The sequence below is a fragment of the Panthera pardus genome, unplaced genomic scaffold, assembly GCF_024362965.1.
Source record: "Panthera pardus isolate Hobbes unplaced genomic scaffold, ASM2436296v1 HiC_scaffold_8, whole genome shotgun sequence".
Lineage (NCBI taxonomy): Eukaryota > Metazoa > Chordata > Mammalia > Carnivora > Felidae > Panthera > Panthera pardus.
Window position 1 is genome coordinate 63219332 of NW_026527013.1, and position 21143 is coordinate 63240474.

A 21143-nucleotide genomic window follows, 5' to 3' on the forward strand; every position below is an offset into this window, starting at 1 on the left:
GGCAGGAATGGCTGTGAGGCCAGGGGGATATCCCTGAGTCACAGGGTCTAATTGTTGGGTACAACACCCCATGGGGTGATGGTGGTCTCCGTGTTTTTGGGTGTGAGCGGCTCTCAGGGCATCCCCCTCCCTCTCACATGCAGAGAGGAAAAAGGGAGGGGCACCTGGGGGGCTGTGTCGGTTGAGTGTCTGACTCTTGATTTCAGCCCAGGTCCATGATCTCATGGTTCGTGGGGTCAAGTCCCATGTCGGGCTCTGCACTGAGAATGTGGAGCCTGCTTGGGATTCTCTCTGTCTCTGTCTGTCTGTCTCTCTCTCAAAATAAATAAACTTAAAGAAAAAAAAGATACTGATTGTCCTTAGCAACTGGAACACTAAAAATGCACCACATAGGTCAGTTACCTATGAAAACGTGAAAACGTTGCTTTCAGTGGGCACGGATGTTGGGAGTGTATGGGGGTTAGGAATAAAAGGGTTTTGAGGGAGATAACAGTCTTATCGATTGCCTCGAGGTCCCAAACAAACATCCATCCTTGGCCATCGGGATTTCTCACAGATAAAGTAGGGGTGTTACAGGGACTAGTACCGGCGATAATGAGGCCCTGAGACCTGTAATTCTCTATTATGGGCTTGACACCCTGAAGGGCTTCTTCATTTATAGGCTATTGACTTATTCTAAGGACAGGTTTTGAGGATCTATTTGAGCCGTATTGACAGGTCCTCTGTGGACTGTGCCAATATCAGTTAAGGATTTTGCCCCTAAAGAGGATGGTAGCTGATCCATTCGTGACAAATTACCAGTGTCCCCAGACTCAGCTGTGGTCCCGTCAGAGACAGAGCAAATCAAAGATGTCAAAGGGTCATTTAAATCCCCTGGTTGGCTATGTTGATGACTACTGTCAAGTTCTAGAATTATCTTCCCCTTTGGGGAAAAAGAAATTCTGGCATGATGCTTTTCTAAGAAGTCTCAACCCAATAAATGAGTAGGGGCAGAAGGCAGAGTCAGTATGTCTCAAAGAGAGTAGGTTCAGAGATGGGAAACTGTTGAGTTGTAAGAGACCCCTCCTCACTAACTGAACTAACTGTTCAGGTGCTCTGGGTGGGTGGCAGTGGGGCTGGGCACTGAGGGTGTAGGTCCTGTGTCAGTAAGGACGGAGTTTCATTCCCAGTCTGGAGAGTGGATTCTCCGAGCTGATTACCAGCGACGGGCCGACAGGACGTTGAAAAGTTTGGCTAGCAGTCTAGAAGCACCTACAACGCCTAAATTTGTTAACAGTCTTTTTTTCCAATATCCTGGTTGCTTGTAATAACAGCAGAAATGAGACTTGGCTAGGGTGCAACCAAGCTGGTTTGCCAGGATAACTAAATTTGGAGGGGACATAGTTTCCCATTCCGGCCTGGCCCTTTTAACTGGAAGGGAAAGATCCTGGATCTTTGATAAACAGAGATATAACTGGGGCGCCTGGGTGGCTCAGTCGGTTAAGCGTCCGACTTCAGCTCAGGTCACGATCTCGCGGTCTGTGAGTTCGAGCCCCGCGTCGGGCTCTGGGCTGATGGCTCAGAGCCTGGAGCCTGCTTCCCATTCTGTGTCTCCCTCTCTTTCTGCCCCTCCCCCGTTCATGCTCTGTCTCTCTCTGTCTCAAAAATAAATAAACGTTAAAAAAAAAAATTTAAAAAAAAAATTAAAAAAAGATAAACAGAGATATAACTGTTGATAAGCAGAGAATTAAATCCTGCCTGGGTGGACTCAATAGCTAAAGGGAAGACCAGAATGTCTTTAAAGTCAGTTTGGAGTCCATCGTCATAACCATGAGCAGATTCATCAGGCTTTTGTGTACATGCCTCAACCTTGTTCCCGTCACCAGGCTTAGGACAAGCCATTATAATTGCTCCAGTGAGTGAGTGTTCTAGCATCTTGCCAAAATTCGGGGGTGTGTTGGTCTAACTCCTGCTCGGGATGTTTCCACCAGACTGGCTTCATCCAGTGTTTGGGCTGGCCCCAGCAATCAGCGTGTGGATCTGCTGATACAAATCCGAGAAACCAGGTTGGAAAGTTTGAATAACTATGTGCAGTTCTTCAGCAAACCTATGGGGGTCCCCGGCCACGTTGGAGAGCTCGTTAACTCTGGCCCCCAGTTCAGCCTCAGTCTGGGGACCATAGGAAACCGGGAGTCCATTTATATCCTCAGAAGGCTTAACTTTGAAGGAGCCGGTTTTAATAGGTTCAGGATGCAGAATGCAGGGGAGCATCAGGAGAAAAGGAAGGTAAAACAGATAAGAAGGAGGGGCTGGAGACAGGGCAGGTGTAGAGAGAGCAGAGGAAAGTAGCCCCGGGGCCTCGCGTCTGTGGACAGAGAGATGGGGGAGGGGAACAAGAGGCCGAGCCCCAGGAACTTAACGCGGCCGCATCTGTGGTTTCTTCTTCCTCCGGCTTTAGGATGGTAGTAAAGACAGGGTTGACTCGTGCCTGCTTCGGATCTTCTCTCCTTCCTTGGCAGGTGCTGGAAATCCCACAGTTCAGACCTCTCCCCCGACCCGCACCCCTCTTCCTGGGCTGTCCCTGACACCTGAGATCCCACAGGGGTGGGCAGCCGGGAGTGGTCTGTGGGGCCAGGCTGGGAAACCAGGGGTGACGCCCGCCCACCTTGGCTTCTGGTGTATTTCTGCTAGCTCCTTGGAAATTAGCAACCCTGCAGGTCACATAGCGCACATGGGGCCTGATGTGAGTGTGCACAGAGTTTCAGCACTGGGCTTCCACAGGCCAGTGAGCCAGAGTGCCCTGGGTTCCTCCAGTGGGGGTGAGTGGGGTCGGCGGGGGGACTCGCTGTTGTTAATTACACAAGGAGGCCTTGGACGGAGGTGTCAGATCTGATGCCCAGGTCCCAAGTCAACACCTTGGTGTTGAGCCTGTCAACACCTCGAGGGTGTCAAGTCAAATCCCTGAGGACAAGCTATACTCGATCTGCCTACCAACCATGTCCTGGCTCCCCTTCTGTACCTGCTCCCTTTAATTCTCTCCTGGGGCCTTCCTGACAGCTTCTAGTCTGACGCTGCCTTGTTCCAATAGATTTTTGCCAAATAAGCTCTTAAGAGTCTCTTACATGCCTGAGTCTATTTTTAAATAATATTCTGGGGGCACCTGGGTGGCTCAGTCAGTTGAGCATCTGACTTCGGCTCAGGTCATGATCTCACAGCTCGTGAGTTCGAGCCCCATGTCGGGCTCTGTGCTGACAGCTCAGAACCTGGAGCCTGCTTCGGATTCTGTCTCTGTCTCTCTCTCTGCCCGCCCCCTCCCCCCACCCCCCGCTTGCACTCTGTCTCTCAAAATTAAATAGACATTAAAAAAAACCTTTTATTCTTATTTTTTTAATGTTTATTTATTATTGAGAGACAGAGACAGAGCATGAGTGGGGGAGGGACAGAGAGAGATGGGGAGACACAGAATCCGAAGCAGGCTCCAGGCTCCAAGCTGTCAGCACAGAGCCCAATGGGGGGCTCAAACCCACAAACCACAAGATCATGACCTGAGCTGAAGTCGGATGTTTAACCCACTGAGCCACACAGGCGCCCCCTCCAAAACTTTTAAATAACATTCTATGTTATTTTCTCCTAGGCTCCTGCCCCAGCTGAGAGAATGGCTTCCTCGGGACTCCAAACAAAGAAACGTGACAATCACAAGTAAGGCTCCTGACGACCGCAGGCTGGTTAGATCCTTAGGTTTATGGCGATTACTGTGTGACACATGTTTTTCCGAGAGCCGCCGTACGGTAACACGTTTGATTCTGGTGACAGAGACCGGGGACGAGATGACAAGAGCTCTGGCGTCTGGTGCCAGGGACACGCGGTGTTAGCTACGTGGGCAGCTCTGGGCTCAGAACGGCTCTGGTGGGGCCCCTTCCAAAACACGGCCCCTGCTTGTCTCCCGGCCCTGTCGGGGTTCAGAATCGTAAATACTTTCTTTATGGTTTTCTGTGATTCCAGCTGGTGATCCTTACAGCCCGTCTTCTATGTCTATTTGTGCACTGCTGGCCAAGGGAGAGTTTCTTGCCTTCATCCTGATTCCTGCCTGGGCTTGAATCCAACAGTATTTTGGTTTCCTCGCTCCCCTTGGTGTCCCCCACCTCTGCTGGGGTTACCTGGGGGAGCCCTGGAGCTGGGCTCAAGGTCATGGACAGGACCCAGCCGGAGTGGCCCCTGGCCTGCCCTCCGCTTGCGCTCCCTCACTGGTGTGTCCTTGCCCACCACCGCGAGGTGGCTGTGGTGTTAGGAGCTCGAGGCCAGCTCATGAGTGCCTCTTATGAAAAACATTCACGTTAAAGTGAGCCCATACGGTGAGGGGTACTGATAGAACCCAGCTTCCACAGCAGTCGTGAGTGTGAAGTAGGTTTTTATGTGTGAGCTATTCGATTTTCAAAATTTATGTTTATTGTTGAGAGAGAGAGCGTGAGCAGGGGAGGAGCAGAGAGAGAGGGAGACACACAGAATCCCAAGCGGGCTCCATGTTGACAGCAGACAGCCTGATGTGGGACCAGATCCCATAAACCGTGAGATCATGACCTGAGCTGAAATCAAGAGTCGGATGCTTAACCGACTGAGCCACCCAGGCTCCCCATGTGTGAACTATTAGTTACATCATTTCTACCGCAAAGCCGAGTGCCTCCCAGGTACTAACGTTTGTATCTGTGTCCAGAACGGGGCCTGATGCGTGGCTGGGGTCAGATCCGGCTGGCTGCTCTGAGCTCTCCCTATCCCCTGCCCCAGACTCCCTTCCTCGCCTCTTCTAGTCCCTGAGCACCTGTCCCGAGGCACCTGGACAGCTTGTAGAATCAGCCAGTTTGCATCCATTTTGCATTTCCTTTCCGGAGCAGGTGTTTCACGAATAGTTGTTAAATGAGTCAAGTGACAAAGCCAGATAAAGTGACTGGAAATTGTATGTAGAGGAGAGAATGAGCTTTCCAAGTAATGTCTTTGATTTGTTTTAACATCTTTTAAAAAGTAAGTTCTGACATGGTCTGGTTCATTATGGTCCTTGTCCAATTTATCTATTTTAAAAGCATTGCAGGGGGTCCCCGGGTGGCTCAGGTTGAGCCCCGGTTGAGCATCCAACTTCGGCTCAGGTCATGATCTCACAGTTCGTGGGTTTGAGCCCCGCATCGGGCTCTGTGCTGACAGCTTGGAGCCTGGAGCCTGCTTCGGATTCTGTGTCCCCTCCCTCTCTGCCCCTTCCCTGCTCACGCTCTGTCTCTTTCTTTCTCTCAAAAATAAATTAAAGCATAAAGAATTGAAAAATATATAAAAGCATTGGTAATGCTTCTTCATAGTAATGCTCTGTTTCCTTCTCCTTCTCTTCCTGGAATCAGGGAGGGGAAAAAAAAAAGTTTCCCATTTTGAAATAATGTGGCAAACTTGTCTTAATCACATCCTGTTTTGTCAGTTCTGACGCTTGCCGCTCAGCCCTTCTACTTGGTCCTCCGTGACCATAACATCCCGAAGGCGTGTAGCAACCATCCTGTCATCAGTGACGGTTGTCGTGAGAAGACCTTAGGACGCCATGACTGTGTGAAGGTGTCAGAATTTTCATAGCAGCCGTGGGTACAGTGTAAATGGATGAGCGAGGCCGTGTGCCTACAAAACCCCAATCAGACTCCGGCTGGATCTGCCCCGCAGGCCACAGACACTGTCGTGGCCTGGATGCTGTGCCCTTCTCTGTCTTACCGCAGTTACTACCATACTGTAGCTGTGTTTGCTCCCATCCGTTTTCCTTACTCGATTTTGGGCATCTTAGGGCACAAAGTGCCTTACAGTGGCTTTTCAGGTCCGGCGGAGTGATTGGTGCAGACAGGAACTCATGACTTAGTCATATGGATAGCTTGCTCTCCCAGGAGATCACCCGTGTTGTTGCACCCTAAGCCAAAATCAATACAGTCAAACATTGCTTTGCCAGATGGTTCATTCCAAAATCCAAAAATATCCGTGTAAAAATGATTACAATACTGTAACATAATACACAATAATAAGGAAAATACAGAATAGAAAAATAAATTAACCTGCACTTATGTTTGAAAGCCTTTGTGGCTTGTGTGAGGGAGACGAGAGAGGACGGTTACTGTGTAGGACGACTTTCACGATCACTAATGGGATCACTGCTGTCTATTGGTCCCCTGGGATCTTTTTCTGCATGGGGGCCCTTGTATATGCTCGCACGGATGTTGACTACAGTGCAGTATCAATAAACTCTCGTCATAGACTGTATTTACTGTAACTGGTAATAAGGCAGCGGAGGAAAGGGTCTCTGTCCGCAGGCAGCCTGAGCTAGAATGAAGCAAAGCGTTCCTAAGCTCACTCTTGTACGGAAAAGCAAAGGACTGTCCACAGGTGCTTTGAAGTGACAGAAAAGACACCAGTGCCAGTTGTGGGCACCTTCCAACGTGCTGAAAAATCACTGATTTCTGCCAAACACCACAGCCTGAGACCGAGCATCCGAGCCTGGGAGACGATCGCCCACAATCCTGCAGAGAGAGAGAGAGAAGGACCATTGGCTCAGTTGTCATCATGTGTCATTCGGTGTCACGTACTACTCACGTTGCAAGACATCCATCACTTGCTTATCGAGTTAAAATTCTTAGAAATGTTTGCTTGTTGGGTGCCTGGTGGCTCAGACAGTGACGGGCCAACTTCGGCTTAGGTCACGATCTGGCAGTCTGTGGGTTTGAGCCCCGTGTCGGGCTCTGTGCTGACAGCTCGGAGCCTGGAGCCTGCTTCGCATTATTGGCATTATGGCTATCCAGCGCATCTCTTTGGTAGGGAAATGTGTGTTTTCAGTTAGATTTTGAAACATTGGGCACATGTCCTGAACTCTCACACCCCCAAGGAAACAGCCGCTGAGCTGGGGGCCTGAGTCCCATAAAGCATCTCCCCGGAGGAGTTCTGCAGCATACTTTTTCTGATGGGCTTGGTTTACAGAGTGTGAGAGACTCAAGCCAGCCCATGCAGTCATGTGGTGGAATTTCCAAGTCACAGACAGCTGAGAGCCTCTTCTCTTACATCTCTTTCTGTTTTTTTTTTTTTTTTTTTTTTTTTCTTACAGAGTTAAATTGAGGAGGAAACAGATCAGTGGGTTCTGGGCAGAAGGTCAGGCGTGGAAGGAAGAATGAGAAGCTTCTGAATGCCCTCACTCAGGGATCCATGTCTGTCTGTGCACCCCTGGTGCCCAACAGGCCAGGCTTTGGTGGGGAGCACCGTGGCCTCTGGGAGTCAGGCAGACACAGATGTCAAAGGAGGCGTGTTTAAGCTTGTCAAGTTGGAGATGTGGTCTAGACCTACACATCTGGTTGTGTAAATAAAGTTTTATTGGAACACAACCACATGCACTTGCATTTGCCTCTGGTCCCTTTCACGTGACAACATCAGGATTGAGTTGTGACAGAGCCCACGTGGCCTGTGAAACCCAAAATATTTACTATCTGGCCTTTTATGAAAAAAGGTTTGCTGACCCCTATTCTAGGCTGGCAGTGTGCTGTCTGATAGAAATAATAATGTGAGAGGCTCCTGGGTGGCTCAGTCGGTTGAGCGGCCGGCTTCACCTCAGGTCATTATCTCACAGTTTGTGAGTTCAAGCCCCACATCAGGCTCTGCGCTGACAGCTCAGAGCTCAGAGCCTGGAGCCGGCTTTGGATTCTGTGTCTCCCTCTCTCTGCCCCTCCCCCACTCACACACTCTCTTTCTCTCTCTCTCACTCTCAAAAAATGAATAAAATGTCAAAAAAAAAGAAAGAAAGAAAGAATAATGTGAGCCACACACACTTTCATGTGGCCACACTGGAAAGAAAACCAAAATGGAAAGATGTCTTCTCTCATCCCTCCCGTTGGACATTGTACAGGAGTGGTACTGGATAATGCAATAAGACAAGAAAAATTAAACCCAAGGTGTACAGATTGGAAAGGTTACCTCTGGAAGGGAGAACAAGAAGCTTTTTTTTTCTTTTTTCTTTTATTCCCATCCATATTTCCTATGTGAATGTATTATTTTGAAAATAAAGCCAAGTTCAGGTGTCGAATGAACTTGGGTTGGGTAGCAACTGGCTATACTTTCTATAGGGTGATTTAGCACTTTGATCTTTGTATTTTCTTGGCTCTTCTGAGTTCTTTGTGATTCTCCTCCAAACAGGGGCCCGGGGTGTGGGGAGGAGATGTGGGGAAGGAGAAGGGGGCAGAACGGACACAGGCAGGTGGGAACATTTGTGGTGCTAGGGTGTCCCATCTCAACTGACACAGGATGCTTCTGTTCTCACTTTGGCCACTGGGTGCTGGTGCTCTATAAACCTTTCGCCTTTCTATTTTGTGACAGTGGCCACTTTGTACAACCCACCAACCCAAATGTAGCAACAATGCAAGAAGATGTCCTGTACCACTTCCATCTCAGCACCAGCACGCACGATCTCCCTGCTATGTTTGGAGATGTGAAGGTAAAAGGCAGGGCTGTTGATTCTGGGGATTTGTCTTAACATCAGTCTCGTCATAGGTGATACTGGTAGACATGGGCACAGAGGACAAGTTCATCAAGTTATATCTTCAGATTTTTGCTAACCGTTGCTTTTAAAATATGTAAACTAATGAGTTTTATGAAGGAAAACTTGTAAGTTCTGCCATATTGGTGCCTAAATAATCTCTTATAAATTCAGTGTGTAATGGAAACCATATAAAATAAATTTCCTAATGTTCCACTCGGAGAAAAGGAGTTACAAAACATTCTGTAGAGGAACAAGGGAGAATAAGTGAGTAATTACACGTGTCTCCTTGTAATTTAAAGTGCATGTTTGTTCTTTTAATGGCTTACTTGGCTGAATGCAACTTCTAGCCCATTTCCCCCACAGAGTCCTGAGTTCCTCAGTGTTGGTTTATCCTGGCACAGGACTTTTGAAATGTCTGATCCCTGTGGGTAAAGATGGACTAATGTTTAGATTCAAAATCAAAACAATGAATGACTCAAAATTTCCTTGCTTCTCCGCGGGTCTGTCTTAGCAGCCACCGTATTCCTTTCCAGCTGTGAGACGACTCCCCATGTATTCTTTTTTTTATGAGAGGGATTTTCTCTGGTTACTTAGAACTAATAGTATTTTCTTAATTGGGGTATAATTAACATATGGTGTTAAATTAGTTTCAGGTGCACAATATCATGACTCGACAATTCTGTACATCGCTCAGTGCTCACCATGATAATGTGATCATCATCTGTCATCAATGTTATTACCATCCTGTTGAGTATATTCCCTATGCCATACTTTTCATCTCCATGACTCATTTATTTTGTAACCGAAAGTCTGTGCCTCTCAATCCTCCTTACCTCTTCCCCCATCCCCCCTACACTCTCCCCTCTGGCAACCACCAGTTTGTTCTCTGTACTTAAAGTCTGTTTTTTTTGTTGATCTCTTTTTTCTTAATCAGTTAGCTTTGTTTCCTAAATTCCACATGTGAGTGAAATCATATGGTATATATCTTTTTCGGACAGACTTATTTCACTTAGTGTTATACTCTCTAGCTCCATCCATGTTGTTGCAAATGGCAAATCTCATTCTTTTTTATGGCTGAGTAATATCCCATTGTATGTATGTGGACACACACACACACGCATGCGCACACACACACACACATTTATTTATTTGTATCTTCTTTATCCATTCATCTATCCATGTGTTGCTTCGATGTATAGCTATTATAAATAAATCTGCCATAAACATAAGGATGTATATAACTTCTTGAATTAGTGTTTTTGTTTTCTTTGGGTAAATACTCCATAGTAGAATTATTGGATCATATGATTTTTCTACTTTTATTTTTTATGTTTCTTAAAGTTTATTTATTTGTTTATTTTGAGAGAGAGAGACAGAGTAAGCGAGTTTGAGCAGGGGATGGGTAGAGGGAGAGACAGAATCCCAAGCAGGCTCCATGCTGTCAGCACAGAGCCCAAAGTGGGGCTCGATTTCATGAACTGTGAGATCATGGCCAGAGCTGAAACCAAGAGCCGGAACCTTCACCCACTGAGTCACCCAGGTGCCCCCTATTTTTAACTTTTTCAGGACCCTCCATACTGTTTTCCAGAGTGGCTGTACCAGTTTGCATTCTCATCAACAGTGCGCGAGGGCTCCCCTTTCTCCACATCTTCACCAACACTTGTTGTTTCTTGTGTTGTTGATTTTAGCTACTCTGACAGGTGGGAGGTGGTATCTCATTGTGGTTTTGATTCGCATCTCCCTGATGATGAGTGATGTGGAGCCTCTTTTCATGTGTCTGTTGGCCATGTGGAAGTCTTCTTTGGAAAAATGTCTATTAAGGTCATTTTTTGAAATGGGATTATTTTGTTGTTTTTTTTGTTGTTGTTGCTTTAAAGTTTATTTATTTTGAGAGAGAGAGAAAACACAAGTTGGGGAGGGGCAGAAAGAGAGAGGGAGAGAGAGAATCCCAAGCAGGCTGTGTCTACACAGCACAGAGCCTGGTGCAGGGCTTGAACTCACAAACTATGGGATCATGACCGAGATCAAGAGCCAGGTGCTTAACCAACTGCACTACCCAGGCACCCCTAAAATGGGGTTATTTGGTTTCTTTGCTGTTGAGTTGTATAAATTCCTTATATGTTTTGGAGACTAACTCCTATGGGATGTGGCATTTGCAGATATCAGTGGGTTGCTTTGTCCTTCTGTTGTCGGTTTTCTTTGCTGTGCATTGTGTTCTTAATGTATTTACTTTCCATGCGTTTGAATTTAACCTTTCTAGGCGGTGGGGATTTCTTTTGTCATGTTTAGAAACTAATAACTCTTTCATCATCAAACTCCTTAAAACCAGCTCATTTACTTTTTCTTCTTGTGTAAAACAAAATGAAAAATAAGACTGTATATATAATACTTTGCAGATTTTAAGTTTTACTTCTCTGAGCGCCACCCACGCACCTGATTTCTACCAGTTCCTGACTCCCACTGGGCCCTTGGCTCTTTCTATACTTTGGCCGTTTGGCTCTTGGACGTCTGGGTGGGAGACGTTGGTTAGAAGCCCATCGTACAGATGGGCTGGGGGGCCCCGGTCGCACGGTGAGGCTCCCTCCAGGACATCGGCCGAGCTGTGCACGTGATGGACAGAGGCCGGGCAGGCATGGAACCTCGAATTACCTCCCCAGAGATAACAAGGGTCTGGTTTCCCTGTGTCGTGCAGAACTGTGACCCGGTACTTCTCACACTAAGCGAGTGTGCATCACTCACAAGCCTCTGCATCACTCACAATAGCACACGTAACTGGGCTCCCCGGACACAGGAGCTGTGAGGCCTTTTTTCCCAGCAACATCTAGGTGATGCTGATGTCTGCATCTAGGTAGCACCCTTTATGGTGCTCTGTGCCTGTGCTGATGGGGCTCTGTTCTCTGGCTGCAGTTCGTGTGTGTCGGGGGAAGCCCCACCCGGATGGAAGCGTTCACCAAATACATGGCCAAGGAGCTGGGCCTTGACCACCCAGGTGCAGAATATCCCAACATCTGTGTGGGGACCGACCGCTACGTCATGTTCAAAGTGGGCCCCGTGCTGTCTGTCAGCGTGAGTACCTGCCCTGACGGTGGGCTCGGGCCTGGGGCTCCGCAAGCCCCCTGTCACCCCCGCCTCCTGCTCTCTGCACACACACAGGCCTGGTCCCCTCGACACCTGTTTACACTGTCAGGCTGGGGGCAGGGTGAGACGTCTCTAGGAGCGTGAACCGTCCAGAGCACTCCAGTGTGTGGAGACAGTGTTCAGTTCCAGATAGTTCGTGGAGGCAGGAGTTATGCAAGGTCACACGTGGCCACCATAGGTGCGAGAGCTCACCCCAGCTTTGGGAGCAGCGCCTGCGCGTGTGTGGGCACTGGGGAGGGGCTTCGTGGGAGATGTGCCCCAGGAGGTCCTCTGAAATAGACTAGGAGGTGGCGGGCACCCAGTAGCGGAGGCACGGGCCAGTTACTTTTTGTGGCAGAAGCAGAGAGCGCAGGGAGAGAAGCAGGACAGGTAAAACTGTGACAGTTGTGCGTGGCGTGGGCATCTGTGCAGTGTCTCCGGCCTGTGGGGACGCTCGTTACCTGGCGCCTAAGTAGCAGGCTGTTGCTTCCCCACCAAGCCTCCATTTCCTGGGCTGCTACCTGCTTCGCAGATGTGGGGACCAGCTGTGCGACCCCTTCATGCAAACGTTTGCATTTCCCAAAGTGTCAATAGTTTTTATTAATTAGCTTATTTATTTTGAGAGAGAGAGTACAGGGGAGGGGCAGAGAGAGAGGGGGATCCCAAGCAGGGTCAGTGCTGGCAGCACAGAGCCCAATGTAGGGCTGGAACTCATGAACCATGAGATCATGACCTGAGCCGAAGTCAAGAGTCGGATGCTCACCACACTGAGCCCCCCCAGGCGCCCCAGTAGGTTTTAGGTTTATACTTGGAAGGTCATGTCGTCTCCCTGCCCGCGCCCGATGCACAGAGAGCTCACCGGCCGCCCCCTCGCCCCGCCTCCTGCCCCCCCCCCACGTAACGCGGCGTCCCTCCCGGTTCTAGCACGGCATCGGCATCCCTTCTACCTCAGTCATGCTGCACGAGCTCATCAAGCTTCTGTACCACGCCCGCTGCTCTGACGTCACTGTCATCCGCATCGGCACCTCGGGTGGGATCGGTGAGTGTGCCGAGGGCCTCCGCCCAGGGCCAGTGTCCCCGCTGCAGACCCAGTGTGGGGCGGGCTTGGGTACGAAGAGCCCTCTACCCGGCTTTGTTCAAGGAAGCTCCTGGCAGGAGGCACGAAGAGAAGCTCTCGTTGTTTCCGGTTCGGCCGGGACCACTAGGCCCAAGTAGGTAGCGGAAGGGCCCTAAGCCCAGCGTGTGTAGAGCCTCGTCCTTTTGGGGGCAACCATGGAGTCTCCTTGTCTGCCTGCCTCTCTCCGTGCCTTCTAACCGCTTCTTCTCTGCCTCTCTCCTGTCCCCTGCGCTCCCCAATCCCTGCAAGGATTCAAGCACCTTAGGAGAAAACCAACAGGAAACTCAAAGACAGAGATGGAACCCAAAGTTAAGATAAGTGTCCTTAAGTTGCCTAAAGGGTCCCCAGGCCAACCTGAACGGGTTTTGTTTTGTCCCTGAAAGCCACAAAGAGAACAAAGAGAACAGGATGTTGTAAGAAAGACAAGGCTGAGTTCAGAGCCAAGGCCCCTGGGCACATTTGCTTTATAGAAGCTGATCATTCTCTGACTCAGACATTCCCGCCATGTGCCCCTGTGCCTGGTGGGCGTCTCCCTGTGGGGAACTGCCTGGGGGGCTTGGAGCCCGGAGGACCCTATACGGGCTGTTACTGGTTCTGCCCTGCACATGTGGGGTTGTGACCTCTCCTGGACTGAGGGTACTTCTGGAATTTAGGTTTTCTGACCAGGGGCGGAGACTACAGTAGACCCCAAATCTTCTGGATGCATTATCCCATTTTCTCATGTATACAGACAGATTGCTGTGTAAATATTGGTGCTTGAAGGATTATAAGTCAATGTTTAAGCTGTTCTCAGGGAAAAGTACCAGGGCCTGAGTGGTTTTGGTTTCGGCCCCGGTGCCGTCCGCCAGATGGATACTCACAGCGTGTGCACATCACACCAGCGTCTGCCAAAGACCCTAAAGATCTGAGTTTCTGAGTTCTTGCTCTAGAGGGATTTTTACAGTTGATGATCAGAGAGCGTGGTGGAACACGTGGTGTCGATTTTGAGTCCCCTAAAATAGCCCCATAAAAACAGCCACTAGAGAGCCGACCCAGACCCTAGATGATGCTGGTGACAACGCATGGTGTGACATCTCCACGAATTCCAGCATAAGGGTGGTGGGCGGGTGCCGGGGCACCACTCGGGAAGAAGCACAGTCGTGAGAACAGACAGCCCCCCTCCCCCGCCCCCCACGTAGCCAGCAGGGACTCTGAGGAAGGGGAAGGGCTCACACACCCCAGCTTGAGGATGACCGGACATCAGGAAGGGCATGAACTCCCCAGGCTCATGAAGGAAGGAGAGCGCTGAGCACCATTCAGTTTCAACCCCAGCGTGGGACCAGCTGCAGAGAGGAGGGTCTCGATGACCAGGAGGGACCAAAACAGCATGGGAGAGAAAGTCCAGATAAACATGCCAGGGCGGAGGACATACTTTGTAATGTTTCATGAAAACAGCCACTCTGGGGGCTCTAGAACCATCCACTGGTTTCCTCCTCCTCCATTCCTAATGTTTAGGAAACCCAATTTCCCATTTGGATAAGTATCAGGAAAGGCTCGTGGTCAAATCCCACACGAAGCTATTGTAAGATCAAGGAATGAGAGCCGAGGAATGACCCTACAAATAGGAAAAATACCCCAGGAAGGTGTACCCGGAAAGCATTCGACGTGGAACCTAGTAACACGCGGATGAAAGGAGAGCAGGATCCGTTGGGAATCGGTCGTTGCTGGAGCTGGGTTTGGGACGCACAAGATTTCTTGCCTATGTTTGTAGTTCCTTGAAATATTAAATAATGAGAAAGCACGAAACTGGGACCAGTTCGGCACATTGTGGTCACCTGAGCGGTAGGGTGCCAGTTACAGAGTGGCGGCTGGAAGGCGCGGCACATCAGGCAGGGACAGGGCCTCCTGGCAATTTCTTTTTCTTTGCTCTTTGCTCTCCCATATTCTCTGCCTCTATCATCAGAAAAAGAAAAGAAAAATGCTAATGTCGTACCTCAGTCATCAGAAAAAGAATTTGATGCAGAAAATCGATCCTTAGCGATTTCCTCTTCGAACATTACAGGGCGTCCTGGTATTTTCTGGTGCAGATGGGTCATTTTCCTTTCTGCTCTGCGGTGCCCTCCCTGTCTGCCCTGTGTGGCCACGACGCCTGCTTCTCCCTCCAGGTTTGGAGCCTGGCTCTGTGGTCGTCACCCGCCAGGCGGTGGATGCCTCCTTCAAGCCCGTGTTCGAGCAGATGGTCCTGGGGAAGCGGGTGGTTCATAGGACACACCTGGATGAGCGGCTCGCGCAGGAGCTGATGCAGTGCGGTGCAGACCTGCGGGAGTTCCCCACGGTCCTGGGGAACACCATGTGCACCTCTGACTTCTATGAAGGTGACGGGGACGGGCCTGGCCTCCCGGGGGTGGGGGCGGGGGGCTCCTGCACGGCGGAGGGTCTCCGTCACTCCTGGGCTCCTGTCTCTTCAATGTTTCCATGGCGCTCATAGCGCTCTGCTTATGAGTGGGCGGTTTGGGCTCCAGGGCGGGCAGGGCCTGGGGGGATCCAAAGTGTCCCTGTGTCCCGGCGGGAAGCACGTCGCAGGCACGCAGTAGGCGCTTACTGCGTGCAAGTGGTGAGCACACCCAAGTCAACGCTGGCACGTCTCCATGTGTCTTCAGGGCAAGGGCGTCTGGACGGTGCCCTCTGCTCCTACTCAGAGAAGGACAAGCAGGAGTACTTGGAGGCGGCCCACGCGGCCGGCATCCGCAACATTGAGATGGAGTCTTCGGTCCTGGCTGCCATGTGCGGCGCGTGCGGCCTCCAAGGTGGGTGAGCATTTGGTCACGGGGGTCCTTCCTCCAGGGCTCAGCCTCCAGGCCCCCGTCCGGGCCCTCCTCCTGCCCCCACCACCCACCAGCCCCGAGGCACGTGTGGACGGGTTGGCATCGTCCAGCCCTGTGCTCAGACACCCTTGACCATCACACAGTCCGCTGCAGGGCCCTCAGGAGCCTCCGGGCCTCTAAGTAGGATGAGAAAGACCCACCTCGGCTCAGGTCAGGAAGCTGCCAGCGCAGCTGGGGGTTCCACCCCCGAGTTCCTCGTGTCCCCGGCAGGGTCCAGCTCTGCCTTCCAGAATCCCCGGAAGCCTGGCCTTGGAAGGCAGGATAGGGCTCCTCCCACCCCGAGCCAGTCCTGGGATTTGCTCGAGAGCTTCCTTTGGAAGTGAAGGCTGAGGGGGTTGATCCTGCGGGGACAGCAGAGGGGACGCCTCGGCCGGGGTCAGCAAGGCAAGCTGGAAACCCAGCACTTTGTGTGGATGTGGCGTTTGCTCTCTGCAGTGGCCGTGGTCTGTGTCACTCTGCTGAACCGCCTGGAAGGGGACCAGGTCAACAGTCCTCACGAGGTGCTGGTCGAGTACCAGGAGCGGCCACAGCGCCTGGTGGGTCACTTCATCAAGAAGCGCCTCGCGGCTGCCGGAAACCCCCGGGATCTCTGAAGACGCCAAGTTGCAGTTGCTATAAATAAAATCAGCACCCGGGTGCCAGCTGGGTGCCAGGCTGGTCCTGAGTTTGAGCCCCACGTTGGGGATGCAGATTACTGAAATAAATAATCTTTTAAAAAAATCACCTTCAAAATCTCCTTTTGTACGTCTTTGTGCTCATTTAAAATTTTGGAATTTAGGGAATTGGATTGTATTTCAGAGGCAAAGAATCCTGCATTAACGACACAAGTGGCCTTTTTTAATGTTTATTTGTTGTGAGAGAAAGAAAAAACATGAGTGGGGGAGGGACAGAGAGAGGGAGAGAGAGAATCCCAAGCAGGCTCTATGTTCAGCGCAGAGCTGGAGTGGGGCTCAAACTCCCGAACCGTGAGATCATGACCTGAGCTGAAATCAAGAGTCGGAGTGAGGCAGCCCCCGCCCGGGTCTGGTGTAGGATCAGGCAGTGCGGAAGGTCTGTGTAGATGCTGATTTTCTGAAGCAGGTGCCAGCTGTGCATCGGGGCCAAGGGCTTTCCAGCCCCCCAAGACTCAGAGGGGACGTGAGTCTCCTAAAGCTGTGGTTAAAAATGTCCCCGTATACGGGCGCCTGGGAGGCTCAATCGGTTAAGCATCCAACTTTGGCTCAGGTCATGATCTTACAGTTCATGGGTTCGAGCCCCACGTGGGGCTCTGTGCTGACAGCTGGGAGCCTGGAGCCTGCTTCGGATTCTGTGTGTCTCTCTCTCTGTCTCAAAAATAAACATTTAAAAAAATAAATAAAAAAGAAAGCCACACAGCTGAGGTTGGACCTGAGGCCCTCATGGTCCCAGGCCTTTCCCGTAACCCCACACCACACTGTCTGCGAGAATTCACTCTCAGGGCTGTCGTTTCCAGTGACCTCTGATCCCTGACTGGACTGCTCGTTCATTCTGTGGGTGTCGGGGTCCTGGTTGGCAGCTGAAGGGCCTGACCTCACACTTGCACTTGGCTGAGCTAGAGAACAAGAACAAATCTCCCACCTGTCAGCCCATCAGCTTCTTCCCCATGACCGCAGTCCATGGTCCAGCTGAGGAACGTCCATGATCCCCCCAGCTTGTACAGAAGGAGAAAGGGGCAAGGTGAAAATATTTAGCACACAAAGCACTGGGAAAACATTGGGTCTCGAATCCGCTCATAATACCATTAGTTAACATAACACACTACTGTTTGCTGCCACGTTCTAAGGCAGGCCCCACAGCCGGGTCTTGGGGCAGCAAGTTTCTACGTTAGGTCAAACATCTGCTTCCTTATCTTTGGAGCCAGGACAGTGGACAGACCCTTTCTCCCAAAGTGGCTGTGGTTCCTTGTGATGGTTAATGTCATGTGTTGACCTGGCTAGACCGTGCTGCCCTGTGTGGTGCGACAGCGTGGCTGTCGCGGTGGAGGTGTTTTGTACATGTGGTTGACATCTACAGTTGCTTGAGTCTAAGAGGAGCAGAGTGCCCTGGATAAAATTGGTGGGCCTCATCTAATCAGTGGACGGTCTTAAGAGCAAACACTGAGGGTTCCCGGAGAAGGCATTCTGCCTCAAGTCTGCAGCAGGGAACTCCTGCCTGAGCTTCCAGCCTGGGAGTCTGGCCTACAGATTTCTGGCATGCCAGTCCCCCCAGTTCTGAGAGTCCGTGTGGCCTATGCAGTGGCCAGTAGGGTGACAGCACCACGTGGGCTTGGCTGTGCCTGGGGGGCCTCCTGGCTCTGCTGAGACACACCCACACGCCCACCTGAGGCCTGAGGACGAGGCCCAGCCAAAGGCTGGCTGCTTTTCCTGCAGAGAATTACTAGCCTCTAGAAAGTGGGTGGGATTCCGAGGGAGCACAGGCCTCCACATTTTTGTCGGTGTTAGCAGAAAAGATCTCAGCACAGCAATTCGGCAGTGAACCTGTGGCCTGTGTGGAAGATGGCTGGCCTGCTGCTCTCTGCCGACCTGGCCACCCAGCCCTCTCTCCCCTGCCTGGCTCAGGCCGCGGCCCAGGATGTCTCGTGTCACCAGGGTGAGCTCCTTCAGTCTAGTGGTGCGACGGGCAGACTGGGCAGTTTATCTGGCAGCTCTGCTTTCCAACAAGGCCGGGCCTGGGCCCCGTCCCCACAGCCAGCAGCCCGTCCTGGGACCAGGTGCCTCGCAGCCCTGGGGTCTCAGAAGGGTGCCCACCTCTGCCATGGGCGGGCACTGTCACTGCAAGCCCCCGATGAACCCGCACCGCAGCCCTGAGGCGCCTTTGCGCTCCCAGGCCTCTGGGGCGGGGCAGCCGGGATCAGAGGGGAAAAGCCTGGCTTAATCTTCTTCTCTTACCGATTGGAAATCCTGCACACTCTTCCAACGAGGGCCCCACCAGGGGGAAGTCTCCTGTCCCCTCCCTCCTGTCCCTTCTCTTCTCTGTCACAGAGGAGAGAAAGGTGGCTGGTTCATGTTTTCATTTTTCCCTCTGTTTGGGGTGCGGAGAGTCTCAGAAACTACAGTTCACAGCCTGGTGCAGAGCCTGGCATGGTAAACACAGAAGTTTTAGGCCTGGGAGGCGCCTGGGTGGCTCAGTACGTTAGACATCCGACTGCAGCTCAGGTCATGATCTCGAGGTTCATGAGTTCGAGCCCCGAGTTCGGTGAGCTCGGGCTCGGGGCTGACAGTACGAGCCTGCTCTCTCTCTCTCTCTCTCTCTCTCTGTCTCTCTCACTGCCTCTCGCTCACTAGTGCTCTCTCTCCCTCAAAAATAATAAACTTATGAGGAAAAACAAAAGAAGTTTTAGGCCTGGGCTGGGGAAAGGAGTGGTGTTAAATATTAATCAGCCTATCAAACATCAGATACTATTGTCGGATTTTCAATGACACGGTAGCTCTCTTGTCTCTGCCCACTGAGAAGCAGGTGTTCCGTTTCCCATCCCGCAGAGGAGGGAAACTGAGGCCCGGGATGGGGGTCGCCCGGGGTCACCAGGCTGTGAGGGGACACACGGCTGGTGTATTGAATTCTGTGTGGGGACGGTGGCCTGCTGGACGGGGGGTCGGTGAGGGGGTACAAGCCACCCACCAAGGGTGCCTTTTCCACACTGAGGAGGTAAAGTCACAGGTCCTGCCACTTAGGGTCCCAGAAATGGGGTGGGGGCTCACGTCCCCTGTCCCAGGACATGGCCCCTGGGGAGCACAGGGCACCAGCACCTGGTACTTGCCAAGGGGGTGGGACAGAGGATATAGGTGGTTGTTTGGAAAGTGCCTGGGGGGAGGGGGGAGGGGAATAAATAGAACAGAAGGTGGGAATGTGACCGTCCAGGCCCGAGGGGAAGTTGTCCTGCTGTTAGATGCCTGGGGAGCGACACAGAATCACAACAGGTGTTTGTCTCATCACAAGGGCGACCAACAGCTTAGGTGCAAGCCTTTCTGTTCAGAGAACTCGCTCCCCGCGATCAGGCAGGGCTAGTCTGTGGGCCTGGCCTTTCTCCCTTGTCCCCCTTCCCCACAGTGACCCAGCTGAGTGACCCTGCAGGGGCCCAAGCCAGGAAGTCTGGTCTGACTTCATGTACCCAGGGGAAACGCTGCTTCTGTGTAGCCAGCAATACACGTCTATCCCAACGGGCTACCCCAGCCTTGGGGAGCTAGCGGCTAGGCACGGAATTCTTTCCAGGCAGATGTCACAATGTGGTCACAGAGGAGAAACGAAAGCTAAGGAAGGCCCCACCCACACCACTGCCTCTCAGGGTTCTCCCCGATTGTGCAAGGGGCAGTGACAAAGAGAATTTTCAGGAAAAGATAAAATCACAAACCCCTGCAGGCATAAGAGTAAGCATGTGCCAAAGACTGTATTTTACGGTGAGGGAACTGGGCACATGTTCTCTAAGTTTGAGAGAATGGGCAGGGCGCCCGGCTGCCTCAGTCAAAAGAGCATGAGAATCTTGATCTCAGGGTCGTGAGTTTGAGTCCCACGTTGGGTGTAGAGATGACTTAAAGTTAAAAATAAATAAATAAAGGGTTCAGAGAATGGAAAAAGCACACACTGCTGGGAGGGAGAGCCAGGGATGTTGAAACAGATGCTTTGTGGGGCAGGGAGTGGCTGGTTTTGCTTAGGGACTGGGGACAAGTTGCTCAGATGTCTCCCGGCGGTGATGGGGAGTCATGGCCAGGGAGGCTTTGCTGCAGACAGCATGTGGTTTTCTTGCTTTCTTTTTTCTCTTTCTTAATGTTTTTTTTATTTGAGAGAGAAAAAGAGAGAGAGACAGAGAGACAGAGAGAGCACGAGCAGGGGAGAAACACACAGAGAGAGAGTGTACGAGCTGAGGAGGGGAAGAGGAAGAGAGAGAGAATCCGAAGCAGGCTCTGTGCAGTCAGTGCAGAGCCTGACATGGGGCTTGAGCTCATGAACCATGAGATCATGACCTGAGCTGAAATCAAGGGTCAAGGGGCACCTGGGTGGCTCAGTTGGTGAAGCATCCGACATTGGCTCAGATCATGATCTCGTGGTTCATGGGTTCGAGCCCCATGTCAGGCTCTGTGCTGATAGCTCAGAGTCTAGAGCCTGCTTTGGATTCTGTGTCTCTGTCTCTCTCTGCCCCTTCCCCACTCATGCTCTCTCTCTCTCTGTCAAAAATAAATAAACAAAAAATAAAGATAAAAAGAGTCAGGGGTGCCTGGGTGGCTCAGTCAGTTAAGCATCTAACTTTGGCTCAGGTCACAATCTCATGGTCCATGGGTTTGAACCCTGTTTTGGACTCTGTGCTGACAGCTCAGAGCCTGGAGCCTGCTTTGGATTCTGTGTGTCCCTCCCTCCCTCCCCTGCCTCTCTTACTCTCTCAAAAGTAGATAAATAGACTGAAAAAAAAAAAAAAAAGAGTCGGATGCTTAACCTACTGAGCCACCCAGGCGCCCCCTTTCTTTCTTTCTTTTTTTTTTTTATCGCGGTAAAAGATACGTAACCTAAATATTTATCATTTTAATCA

General features: G+C 51.2%; 1 protein-coding gene across 5 annotated transcripts in view; it reads left to right on the forward strand.

Annotated features, from left to right (window-relative positions):
- The window catches only part of UPP1 (uridine phosphorylase 1), a 29584-nt gene extending 13316 nt beyond the window's left edge, over positions 1–16268 (forward strand). For 3 of the 5 annotated variants that reach the window (XM_019450992.2, XM_019450993.2, XM_019450995.2), the window contains 7 exons: positions 3614–3678; positions 8347–8464; positions 11417–11575; positions 12551–12665; positions 14888–15097; positions 15383–15529; positions 16043–16266. In XM_019450992.2, coding sequence (XP_019306537.1) covers positions 3635–3678; positions 8347–8464; positions 11417–11575; positions 12551–12665; positions 14888–15097; positions 15383–15529; positions 16043–16200 — 951 coding nt within the window. In that variant the 5' untranslated portion in view covers positions 3614–3634 and the 3' untranslated portion in view covers positions 16201–16266. Of the gene's footprint in view, positions 1–3613; positions 3679–8346; positions 8465–11416; positions 11576–12550; positions 12666–13143; positions 13466–14887; positions 15098–15382; positions 15530–16042 lie in introns of those variants that run through there. The other 2 variants (XM_053897070.1, XM_019450997.2) reach the window with 2 other exon arrangements.
- The last annotated feature ends 4875 nt before the right edge of the window (positions 16269–21143 follow it).